Source organism: Octopus bimaculoides, chromosome 22 (assembly GCF_001194135.2).
Source record: "Octopus bimaculoides isolate UCB-OBI-ISO-001 chromosome 22, ASM119413v2, whole genome shotgun sequence".
NCBI classification, from domain to species: domain Eukaryota; kingdom Metazoa; phylum Mollusca; class Cephalopoda; order Octopoda; family Octopodidae; genus Octopus; species Octopus bimaculoides.
Window position 1 is genome coordinate 26937419 of NC_069002.1, and position 13917 is coordinate 26951335.

The 13917-nt window shown below is 37.9% G+C and overlaps 1 protein-coding gene across 2 annotated transcripts in view; it reads right to left on the reverse strand.

The window, feature by feature from the left end:
- The window catches only part of LOC106879376 (ubiquitin thioesterase zranb1-B), a 197409-nt gene that overhangs the window by 13498 nt on the left and 169994 nt on the right, over positions 1-13917 (reverse strand). For both annotated transcript variants that reach the window (XM_014928907.2, XM_014928915.2), the window contains exon 5: positions 4536-4734. In XM_014928907.2, coding sequence (XP_014784393.1) covers positions 4536-4734 — 199 coding nt within the window. The remainder of the gene's footprint in view (positions 1-4535; positions 4735-13917) is intronic.

Here is a 13917-nt window from a genome sequence, read left to right on the forward strand (position 1 = left end):
GAGAGAGAGAGGAGGAAGAGAGAGAGGAGGAAGAGAGAGAGGAGGAAGAGAGAGAGAGAGTGAATCAATAAATCAATGAATAAGAAGTTGTTGAGAAGCCAAACAGCTTCTGGTTTTAGTCAGAATTTCTCTGAGAAAGACTTTCCTTTCTCTTTGTGTCTTTGTTTAGAGTTAATTGTTAGAAAATAAACGCATAAAGACGCGGACTATTTTGGGCAGGATGGCAAAACTACACGAAAAGAGCATCGAAAATAGAAAAGGACAAACTGAGAGTGAGGCGCCGGGATTGTAAAACGGTCGATACAGAGAAGGTCTTCAAAATAGTAATTGCATCCAATTTTAACCCTTTCGTTGCCACATTTCAGTTGAAATACGCTGAGTCCATTGCAATTAATTTTGAAAATAATGAAGAATTTAGTAAAATAACTTTGGTATTATTATTAGGCTGGCGTTTGGAACTTAGATTTACCGGAAGCTTTGATGAAAGGCTTTAATTTAAATCACCTTAAAACAGGAAGTCTGTGTCATAGAACCATGAACCATGCTGGTGTCAAACAAAAAGCACCAAGTACACTCTGTAAAGTGGTATTAGGAAGGTCATCCAGCTGTAGAAACCAAGCCAAAACAGATTATGGAACCTGGTGCAGCTTCTGGCTTTGCCAACTCCTGTCAAACTGTCCAACCCATGTCAGCCCATATACACAAATTTATACAGCCATACACTATTTATTTAATTGCTGGTGTAAAAAATCTGTAGAGATAACTTATGTATCTATCTATATGCACATATTTTCCTCCAATATTTATCTCCCCCATTACATGTGTGTGTGTGTGTGAGTATATATACACACACACACAAACACACACTTATACACATGGGCTTCCATACAGTTTCTATTCATCAAATTCATTCACAAGACTCTCACTGGCCTGTGGCCATGGTAGAAGACACTTGCCAAAAGTGCCATGCAGTGGGATTGAACCCAATCACTTTGAAACCACAGAGCACATTTTCCTCTGAACCACACAACCACACCAGTGCCTGCAATACAAATATTTTACAAAAAAGAAGACCTGACCACCACAGCAGAAGTGTTAAGGCCACATCCCTTGGCGAAGGGGATTGACCTGCAAGACTCCTGTGCTGGTACCATGTAAAAGTGTCAGTGCCACATGGAAGTGCTTATGCTGGTGCCATATTAAAAGCACCCAGCACACTCTGCAAAGTGGTTGGTGTTAGGAAGGGCATCCAGCCTTAGAACCCATGCCAAAGCAGACTGGAATGTGACGCAGCTTTCCAGCTTGTCAGTTCTGATTGAAATGTCCAACCCATGCCAGCATGGAAAACAGACATTGAACAATGATGATGATGATGATGATGATGATGATGATGGTGACGGTGACGATGATGGTGATGATGATGATGATGATGATGATGATGGTGATGATGATGATGATGAGAAATTTCATACCAGGAAGCAGTGTCAAGTGAGTTGGTACCACAAAGGAATAAACTATATTTCATTCCTTAAGAAAGAAAAAGAAATGAGGGTTTATTTATTGTTCATTAAAACTGAACAACTATAAAACAAAAACAAAAATTTCACTGACGAAATTCCACCGGAAGGGAAACAGCTGTTCTGGACAGTTCCTTTCTGTCTAATCTAGAGGTTAGCTCCAAACAGCCATTGTTTACAAGAACGAAATAAACATGATTGCTTCAAGAACCTTCTGACAGTTATAGGAAGCTATTGCAGTTTAGCTTATGGTCCTTTGAGTATCACTTGATGTACATTGGCACAATCAACTGCATGTCCTCAGTGAAAGATGTTTTGGTAAGCTCTCTGTTCAATTTTAGCCTGTTTATCTACGACGAAGCTGAAGTTTTACACCTGTTCCGTTCCACCCACCACGACCACCACCACTGAACTGGGTGGGGAATATCTTCAGACGAGAAGAGAAGCTTACTAATCCTTGATGTATGTTAGACAACATCAACAAACAGAGCAACATTCTTAATAGCTGTGTTATTGTTTGTTCTACTCATTATCAACTGTTAGTAAACATCGCAGTGGTACTGTTCTGCATGTGTCATGACACACACACACACACACATAAACAGACAGACACACAGACAGACAAACAGTTTTGTATATTTCTAGTTCTATTATATAACTATTTTTTCCTATCTTCGTTTGTTAATCCATAAATAGGATTTATTATATTTGGTTTTTAACGAGAAATTTGAGCCAATTTGCTACATTTAGCAGAAGTAGATTTTCCTCTTACCTTTTTTTTTGTTTTATATGAAATGAAAAATATCTGTGAAAGTATATTTTAGAGACGAAACAAGAGACAGCAATGTTATTTTGTTTACAAACAGGGTTAGCTGCATTAAGTAGAATGATTCACAATAGTTAGTGGAGATGTTTTTGGTAAAAGACCAAAATACACATTAGCAGTTAAGAAAGGGTTGGTTGATTACGTGTCATACAAAAATAATAATAATAATAACAATGGTTTCAAATTTTAGCACAAGGCCAGCAATTTCGGGAGAGGGGCCAGTCAATTAAATTGACCCTAATGCTCAACTGGTACTTCTTTTACTGACACTGAGGGTATGAAAGGTAACGTTAACCTTGGCAGAATTTGAACTCAGAACATAGACGAAATGCTACTAAGCATTTTGCCCAGCACGCTAACGATTCTGCCATCTCACCGCCTTAACAATAATAACAATAACCCTTTCTACTCCAGGTACAAGGCCTTGAAATTTGGGGATGGGGACTAGTTGATTATATTGACCCCAGTGTTTCATTGGTGCTTAATTTTTCCACCCCGAAAGGATGAAAGGCAAAGTCAACCTCGGCGGAAAGTGAACTCAGAATGTAGCCGCAGACGAAATACCACTAAGCATTTCGCCCGGCATGCTAACCATTCTGCCACCTCGCTGCCTTAACGATAATTACAAATTTGTTTTGTGGCTGGTTATACATGGTTTTGTTAGAAAAATATGTTGTATGTCTTTGAGGTGATTTTTTTTTCCTTTGAAACGTAGCAACATTTCTTAAGATAGAGCATAAAGGAAATTAATTTTGTAATTCCAATGAAACGTAGACAACAAAAAAAATGGTTTGTTTTATAAATTTAACAATCTAAAATGGTTAAAAATATCTTATGTCCTTGGTTAAAGAATAATGAATGAGCAATGAGCAAATCTATAGACTAATCAAAATTTGTAGCAGGCAATAAATATTCTGGAAGATTTTGTATTCAGGGAGTTGAAACAGTTATTTTGAAGGGTTTAAAATAAATGCTGCCATCACCATCTTTTGATGTCCATTTTACAGGCTGGCATGGGTTGGATGGTTTGACAAGATCCAATGAGCTCCAAGCTTGCATGCCCTGCATAACACTAACCACTTTAACCCTTTCGTTACCAACCCAGCTGGAACTGGTTCTGGCTCCGAGTACAAATGTCTTGTTTCTATAAGTTTTGAATTAAAATCTTCCACCAAACCTTAGTCACAATATATGTTCCTAACACTAGCTTAATGATAACTAAGTTATTTTACTAAATTCCTTGTTATATTTAAAGTAATTGAAAGAAACACAGAGCATCTCAACAGAAATATGGTGACAAAAGGGTTAAAATATATAATAGAGAAACAATTCTTAACCCTTTCAATACTAACCCAGCTGAAACTGGTTCTGGTTCTGTAGTACAAATGTCTTGCTATCATAAGTTTTGAATTAAAATCTTCCACCAAACCTTAGTCACAATTTATGTTCCTAACACTAGCTTAATGATAACTAAGTTATTTTACTAAATTCCTTGTTACATTTAAAGTAATTGAAAGAAACACAGAGCATCTCAAAATAAATACAGTAACAAAAGGGTTAAAGAGAGTAACTGGGTGCCTTTTTGTGTGTGTCTGCTACTGGTAATTAATGAGGTTGTCAAATAACTAGTGAGACAAAGAAAAGTACCCCCTAAACTGAAACGGTTTGATATAGAGAGGGGTGGTGGTTTTATGCCAGGTGTTGATTACTTAAAGTATAACAGAGGGGCAAGTACAGGTGTCTTGTTATAGAGGAGATACATGGCTACCCAACATTATATAAAGGTGGGTAGGAGTACCTGGGGGGGGGGAACGGTAAAAGGCTTGTATTAGAGAGAGAACAGAGACAAAGGATAAGTAAGCGTTATGTATCATGTTGTTCTTTTATTGATTCTAAGCAGAAAGTTGTGACCTTGCTGTGGAACCACCAAAATAAGATGCTTTACAGCACGCAGGTTTCTCAAACAGTCACCTCTTTATATATTAACGGTGTTTGATGTTGCTTAACTTTGGTGATCAGATGACAATCAGTGCTGCCTGTGTAATATGATGTATGCTAAATAATGTATAGCATGCTACATAATATACCAATGGTGTAATATATAGTGTAATATGAAAAAGGCAAATATAAATATGTGAAGCATGGAGAAAATGTAATGCAAAGTTTTCGAAAAAAGACAAAGAAGAACTTACATCATTGCTCCATCCCCAAGACTTTCTGCCAGAGCTCTACGTAAAGAATTATCAACATCAAAGACTCCCCAAGTCGCTTGTAAGACAGAGTCCAGAAGGCAGTCTCCAGCTGTGCGATTCCATAAGGCATGCAAGCGGCTACTTAATCTTTCGGTGAGTTCCAAACTCCAGTTTATAATGGATTCTTCTACCTCCAATTCTGAAAGGAAGAAAGAAAGAGAAATGTTGTAGAATTCTTCAATCTCCAATTTTGATAGAAAGAAAGAAAGAAAGAAAGAAAGAAAGAAAGAAAGAAGGAAGGAAAGAAAAAAAGAAAGAAAGAAGGAAAGAAGGAAGGAAAGAAAGAAAGAAAGAAAGAAAGAAAGAAAGAAAGAAAGAAAGAAAGAGAAAATTTAAATCATTCATTATTATATATTCAGTATCATTCGATATACATTTTTCCATGCTTGCATGGGTCAGACTGAGTTTACTGAGGCAGATCTTCTATGGCTGGATGCCTTTCCTGTCACCAACCCTCACTTGTTTCTGTGTAAGCTAATATTTCCCCATGGCCAAACATGTTTTCTACAGACAGATGGAAATGAACAGCTTCACTTGTATGATGATGATGATGATGATAATCGTTAACAAACATCATGCGACGTCAAGACAACGATACACATAAACATACACACACACATAAGAATGTGTTGTGTGTGTGTATGTGTGTGTACCCTCACCATCATTATTTAACATCCGTTTTCCATGCTGGCATGGGTTGGACAGTTTGACAGGAGCTGGCCAGCCAGAGAGCTGGACCAGGCTCCAATTGTTTGTTTTGGTATGGTTTCTAAAGCTGGATGCCCTTCCTAAATGCCAACCACTGTATAGAGTATACTGGATGCTTTTTTATGTGGCACTAACACAAGTGCTTTTTTTACATTCCACTGGCACAAGGGCTTTTTATGTGACACCAGCATATTACATATGTAGTGGGCTTCTTTAAGTTTCTTATTTCTTTATTGCCCACAAGGGGCTAAACATAAAGGGGACAAACAAGGACAGACAAAGGGATTAAGTTGATTACATCGACCCCAGTGCGTAACTGGTACTTAATTTATCAACCCTGAAAGGATGAAAGGCAAAGTTGACCTTGGCGGAACTTGAACTCAGAACGTAACGGCAGACGAAATACCACTAAGCATTTTGCCCGGCGTGCTACCGATTCTGCCAGCTCGCCACCTTCTTTCAGTTTCTGCCTACCAAATCCATTCACAAGGCTTTGGTCAGCCCAAGGCTAGAGCAGAAGGCACTTGCCCAAGATGACCTGCAGTGGGACTGAACCTGAGACCACATAGTTGGGAAGCAAGCTTCTTCACCACATATCCATGCCTGCACTTATATTATATTATAATATATCATATTGTATATCTTGAAATAATATCTCAGAAAGTTAGAAAAAGAAAATACAAAACATACAAAGTTTTTAACTGAATTATAAAGAATTAACCATCCATTACACTAATGACTGTTCAATACGAAGAATTGATGAGATATCTGATAAGGATTATGAAAATAGAATATTTCAAGAATGGCCACATATTGTTTACACAATAAAACCACAGAAATATGGTCAATCAATTTTTATCGTTCATCAATAGATTTTTCTAAGCAGAGAGATGGATGAGTTAGTAGTGTGCTAAAACTAATTACTTTACCGAACTTTGTTCCATTATTCCCAGATCAAATCCTATGAGTTTCAGTGTCCCTACTGTTAAACATATCAGACCAATCAGGTTTACTAACTCCATCTTATGTCCAGCTTAGAGTAAATCAGTATATTGTTACTAATAACTTAGGTCTTCTGTTAAGCCTACAGGTTCACTAGGTCAAAGGTTATAGCAGTTTCCATGAAGTATAAGCAACCAAGAGAGTAACGATCTGCCATGATTACAGGTTAAGTTCACCATCATCAATTCACTGTGAAGTAAATTCACCACAAGGAAAGTTTACCGAGAAAATACTGTATTTTAATGTGTATAAGGAACACTCGTATATAAGGAAACCCCTAATTTTTGGGGGTTTAAAATTTAGAAAAAAGATTTTGTAAGGGATTATAATACAATCCATGTATAAGAAACTACCATATTTTTTTAAACCTAATTTTTGACAAAAAAGGGTTCCTTATACACGTTAAAATATGGTATATCCATAGAATCTAACCATTAATAGTTAAAAACTATTTTATTGAAAAAAACCAAAAAAAAAACCAGTGAATTAATGACGATGAACTTTCCCTGAAGTGAATTGATGACTGTGAACTTACCAGACATGCACACACAAACACACACACACACATGAATGAGACCCCAATTTGTTGCAAGGTTAACCCTCAGCTGCTGGTGATGCCCCTTTTCAGCTGAATTGGAGCAGTGTGAAACGATGTGGTTTCTTCAATAATGCAACACACCACGTGGTCTGGGGACTGAAACTCTGACATTGCAATTCAGAGTCCTACACCCTAACAACTGAACCATGCGCCTTCAGATACGTTTCCAGTAGAAAAGTAATGAATTTAGCGGGTGGACTGACAAACTTTGAAAAATGTTCAACCATTCTGTTACCAAATTTATATTGAAATACACAGCTTTTGTTTCAATTAATTTTGAAAGCAATCAAAAATTGAGTAAAATAACTTTGTCATTGTTGAAGTGGAATTCCAAGGTGAAGGGTTGGCAGAAGCCTTAGCATGCTGGATAAGATACTTTGCAATATTTCGTTTGTTTTTACATTCTGAGTTCAATTGCCACTGTGATTGACATTGTCTTTCATCCATTTAGGGTCGATAAAACAAGTACCAGTCTGATACTGAGGTCGATGCAATCGACACCCAACATCCCGTCAAAACACTGCTGGCCTTGTGCCAAAATTTAAAACCAATCTTAAAACTGGTGTTTGAAATATAAACTAACATGAAATTTTCCAGAACGGTTTTAATGTATAACACTTTTAAGTAAAAAGTTTGTATCATAGCACCAAAGTTGGTCTCAGACTGGCTGGAATGGAAAATGTTAGAATACCATTTTCTAATATGGCAATATAAAGTTCTACAAGAAGAAACAAAGTTCGTAGTACTAATGAAGGGTTTAACCCTTTTGATACCAACCTGGCTGAAACCAGCTCTGGCTCTGTAGTACAAATGTCTTGTTTTCAAAAGTTCTAAATTAAAATCTTCCATCAAACCTTAGTCACAATTTATGTTTCTAACACATGTTTAATGATAGCTAAGTTATTTTACTAAATTCTTTGTTATATTTAAAATTAATTGAAAGAAACACAGAGCACCTCAACAGAAATATGATTAAAAAAAAAAAGGGCTAAGGGAAAGTAACACAATACAAAAAGATGCCAAGAAACAGTTTATTATTGCATGCTAGAGAATAGATATAGCATTAAGTTGAAGATTTTCAATACAACAGTGTTTATCACAAGCAGATATTCCAGGAACCAGTGAAGAAACAGGAATGTCTGTGAATGATGCAGGAAGCAGGTAGGTAGTGAACAGTATTCGAAGCCATATATGAGATCAGTGTTCTGCCCACAGACTTTGATATGGAATAACCAGCCGATCAGTGATAAAATGTTTTACTCCAATGCAAAACTTGTGATTTTGGCAATGTTGAAATAGTGGATTTTCATGAAAAAAAGAGTTGAAGATAGTGCAATCTTTGAATGAGATTGCATGGCTTATCATTCGGTACTTATTCTGTGAAATATGTAATGTACATAAAAAATTTTAGACATAACCAAACAGCTTGATCCTCATCAGGAAATAGAGAAGTGGTCCTCAATAACAGAAGTGGCAGCTGTTGACTAGACTCTATTTATATTGGTTTCAAATTCTGGCACAAGGCCAGCAATTTCGGGGGGAGGGGCTAAACTGATTACATCAACCCCAGTGCTCAAGTAGTACTTATTTTAGTGACTCCAAAAGGATGAAAGGCAAAGTCAACCTGGGTGGAATTTGAACTCAGGACATAGAGATAGATGAAATACCGTGAAGTGTACTGCCTGGCATGCTAATGATTCTGCCAAGATGCTATTTATATTAGTAGAGGAAGGAAGACCATTGAATCTAAAATATGCAGAGGAATGAGAAGTTGTTACATAAAAAGGGTACCTTGATTTTGAAAGAAGGTTACTCAAAGTTAAAGAGAAGAAAATTACAAACCCTTAACGATGTTATCAACAATAAGGTAAAAGTTAAGAACCTTTGACCCCAGATATCTTTTATTTCCTTTTTTTTTTTTTTTTTACTCATTTCAGTCATTGGACTGTGGCCATGCTGGAGTCACCACCTTGAAGGATTTTAGTTGACCAAATCAACTACAGTACAGTAGGTCTGGTGCTTATTCCATCAGTCTCTTTTGCCAAACCACTAAGTTACAGGGATGTAAACAACCAACACCAGTTGTCAAGCAGTGGTGCAGGACAAACACAAGTACAAATGCACACACACACACACATGTATATATACGATGGGCTTCTTTCAGTTTCTGTCTACCAAATCCATTCACAAGGCTTAGACTGGCCTGAGTCTACAGTAGAAGATACGTGCCACACAGTGGGATTTAACCCAAGATCACACACTTGAGAAGCAAACCTCTTAAGCACACAGCTATGCCTGCACCTTTATGTTGATCTAACACAGGGGTTCTCAACCATTTTTTTATCTATGGACCCCTTTGATTACTATTTTATTCTGGTGGACCCCTGTAGCCATTTCATGTTTAAAAACTAGTTTTATAGAAACTTCTTTGAAATTCCTGTTTTGTTTTCCATACATTGACTTGTGTAGGTTGAACTATGTAAAATGTTTGAGAAAGAAACCCAGCTGTTTCTTGCAATACACACCAAAACATACATCATCATCATCATCATCAGTATTGACATTTAACGTCTGCTTCCATGCTGGCATGGGTTGGATGGTTTGAGTGAGGACTGGTAAGCCAGGACGCTGCACCTGGCTCCAATCTGCTCAGGCAAGGTTTCTACAGCTGGATGCCCTTCCTAACACCAACCACTCCAGGACCCTAAAAATATGATTGTGGATCCCCAATTTACAATTTTGTTGCGTGGACCCCCCCCCGGACCCTCAGAGGCCACATGGACCCCGGCTGAGAATCACTGATCTAACATAACTCAGGGTAACTTGTATGTCCACCTACACCAATGACAAATGCAACAACTATGTTCTTTTAGTCTTCAGTGGGGTCTCCTTGGGTCAGAAACCATGCATGCATTACATACTGGTTTCAAATTTTGGCACAAGGCCAGCAATTTTGGGGGAGTGGGTAAGTCAATTACATCTCCACTCCACCACCCTTACCTCTGCCTCGCCCATGCTCAACTGGTACTCCTTTTATTGACCCCAAAAGGAGGAAAGGCTAAGTCGACCTCAGCGGAATTTGAACCCAGAACGCAAAGACGGATGAAATGCTACCAAGTGTTTTACCCAGCATGCTAATGATTCTGCCAGCTTGCTACCTTGCATATTAATTAGTGTCACAGCTATGATTATCATTTGTACAGAAAGAGGGTGGGGGCATGGAGAGAAGAAGGCGGCAAGAGAGAGAGAGAGAGGCTCAAGGCATTGTGGGAGGAGATTATCTTTAATGATGACCTCACCAATGTTGGTGCCACATAAAAAGCATGCACCTACCCTCTGCAAAGGGACTGGCGTTAGGAAGGGCATCCAGCCATGGAAACAGTGTGAGAGCAGAGACTACAGCTTGGAGCAATCCTCTGGCTCACCAGTTCCTTTCAAACCATTCAACCCATGCCAGCATGGAAAAACAGACATTAAACTATGATCATCATGATGATTTCCATTAAAGGTGTCCGACAGTCGTTTCATTACATGGAGGGGGGGGGTCTCCTTAAAACAGCAACGAGGCATACATTTTTAGGTTGCTGTGATTTCATGTATTTGCTTGTTGGGCAAGGAAGATTGAGATTCTTGATTAAGACGAGAGCTAATGGCCAAGGGCATGTTTTTAGGGCAATATCTGGGTTGTAATCACGGATTTCAGTAAGATGGCTGGAATGAGGCCATCTCTATGATATTAGACAGAGCAGGGCGGGGAAGGGGTGGGGGTGTTTACGGGTAGAGGGAGGGGTAGCCAACAAACTGAGCAAAAAAAGGGCTTGAGAGAGATGGAGGAAATGAGACTGTCTTTATGGTGTCCATGGAGGCAGGGAGACCAAGAATACCTCAATGTTACAAGGTAGGGGACAAGAGAGTTAGCAAACCAAGTGAAGCGGCTTCGGCTTTGTTGGGATAGCTTCAGCAATGGTGAGTCATGTTTCTTGAGTTACAGGATGAAGATGGAATAGATGGGAGAGAGAGACGTCAGCGTAGTGATAGCAGCACATAGCACTAGTAACAACCTACTAAACATGTGCGCAACTTTTAGCAGTGGAAAGGTCAACGGTGACCTTAATGATGATATAGTCATAGCAACAGATAAAGAAAAACAAGAAGAACAACAACATTTTTGTTTAGCTGAAACCTAGAAGAAACTTCTCTTCAGCTTCCTTGAAATAATCTAACGTAAGTATGCCGTGTGTTGAGGTCGGCAAAGCAAGAATGACATATTTACACAACTAAATAAAATGCTTTGTCAACCCTCATAGTGAGTACATGTCTTTCAATAATACAAAATATATAAATATATATACATATAACCATATATATTGATTAGACAATTCTTTTTCTCTCTTCCTTCTTTTCCTTCTCAATCCTTTCTGTGGAAGAGTGTATGCTGAAAACATCAAAGACTTTTCCATTCTTCAATGATGGTACCTGCTCATGGTACCATACAGTGAAATAGAACCGAAAACTATTAGGCTTGGAAGCAAACTTTTTAACCACAAACACACGCCTGCACCTAAGAAGAAATTCGTACACAGCGTCTCGATATTTGGTACCATACAAACACAGGCTTTGTTTCTCCCACCAAAACTGAAATTACTAAAAATATAATAGTCCTATAGTTACTGTCAGCGTATCGTTAACATCATGTTAATTAAATCGGACATCTGTATGCGTTGAGGGAAGCAAAAATCTTAATTAACTCCGACTATCAGATAAACTGTCTAAGTCCAATTCCTTGATCGTCACTAATACATTACAATATTTAAGATATTATAACTCTGTGGTTTTGTGTTATAATAATAATAATAATAATAATAATAATAATAATAATAATAATAATAATAATAATAATAATAATAATAATCCCTTAGAGTTGGGAAGACACTCAGCAAGAAATGGAAACAAAATTGAAGATTGATGATAATAATAATAATAATAATAATAATAATAATAATAATAATAATAATAATCATAATAATAATAATAATAGCAAAAGAGCACAAACCTCCACCAAGGCAACATCAATGTCCTCTCAATGATTAGCCAGAGATGATTTTTTAAATGAGAATATCTGAAATAAACTTGACTGCTCTCACAAACAAGAATACTAAAAATGAACCCAACCACTCTCAAAAATTAAGTAAAAGAACAGGAAAAATAATCCAGAATCCTTGTCAAGTACTGGATTGATCCCGAAATCTAATCAGTTTGTGCCAGTCATGAGGCCAAACATCCCTGAAAGTTTCATCCGAATCCATCCAGATGTTCTTAAGATATCTTGGCCATGGACAAACAAACAAACAAACACTACTGAAAACAGTAACTCAGCCTTTGCTAAGGCAGAGGTAATAATAATATTGGTTTTAAATATTGGCACAAGGCCAGCAATTTCAGGGGAGGTGGTAAGTCAATTAAATTAACCCGTGCTCAGCTGGTACTTATCTTATTGACCCCGAGAGAACAAAGGCAAAGTTGACCCTGGTGGAATTTGAACTCGGAATGTAAAGATGGATGAAATGCTGCTAAGCGTTTCACCCAAGGTGCTAACGATTCTGCCAGCTCTCAGCCTTAATAATAATAATAATCCTTTCTACTGGAAGCACAAGGCCTCAAATTCTGGGGAAAGGATTGAGTTGATTACATTGACCCCAGTGCGTGACTGATACTAATTTTATCAACTTTGAAAGGATGAAGGGTGAACCAATCTCGGTGGAATTTGAACTCAGAACGTAAAGACAGACGAAATACCACTAAGCATTTCAGCCAGTGTGTTAACAATTCCACCTGCCATAATAATAATAATAATAATAATAATAATAATAATGATCTCTTTCAATTGTTTCTACTAAAAGCACAAGGCTTGAAATTTGGGAGTGGGGAGGGGACTAGCCATTTACACTGACCCCAGTGCGAAACTGGTGGTTATTTTATCAACCTCAGCAGAATTTGAACTCAGAACATAAAGATGGACAATAATTTCTACAATGGGCACAAGGCCTGAAATTTATTTTTGGGCGGGGGGCGAGTCAGTTGCATCGATCCCAGCACTCAACTGGTACTTATTCTATTGACCCAAAAAAGGATGAAAGGCAAAGTCGACCACGGCAGAATTTGAACCCAGAATGTAAAACCAGGAAAAAATGCCAGTGCTAACAATTCTGCCAGCTCACCAACTTCATAATAACAACAACAACAAAATTCATCAAAATAGCATCATGACTGCCATTCCTAGATCTCTCTCTGTTTTTACATTCCAGCTTAGGCTATTTATAGTCATGCTATTGAAAGAAATCCAAGATAGCCTGATAACACATGAACATTCAGAGGCGACATAATAAACATCAATATCTTCTCATGCCAAAATAATTCAATACTTATTCAAGTAGAATATGGATCACATGGCTCCACTGAAATATCTCTTAGTTTCTTAGCCATGTTTAGTTCATGGATACGACGACAAAACTAGACATGCTGTTTATTCAGTGGTTACTGGTTATTGTGGTTTTCTTGAATGTTGTGGGGCACTCCTACACTATCTTAGTAATGTAAGGGCCAACCTTGATGGGATTTTGCCAAACAGGTGAAATTAAATAAAGGGGATTCAGTAAAACAGCCTTTGTGTTCATTAGACTTTTTTTTCATAGGCGCAGGAGTTGCTGGGTGACAAGTAGCTTGCTTACCAACCACATGGTTCCGGGTTCATTCCCACTGCGTGGCACCTTGGGCAAGTGTTTTCTACTATAGCCTCAGGCCAACCAAAGCCTTGTGAGTGGATTTGGTAGACGGAAACTGAAAGAAGCCCACCATATATATATATATATATATATATATATATATGTATGTTTGTGTGTCTGTGTTTGTCACCCCAACATCGCTTGACAACTGATGCTGGTGTGTTTACGTCCCTGTAACTTAGCGGTTCAGCAAAACAGACCGATAGAATAAGTACTAGGCTTACAAAGAATA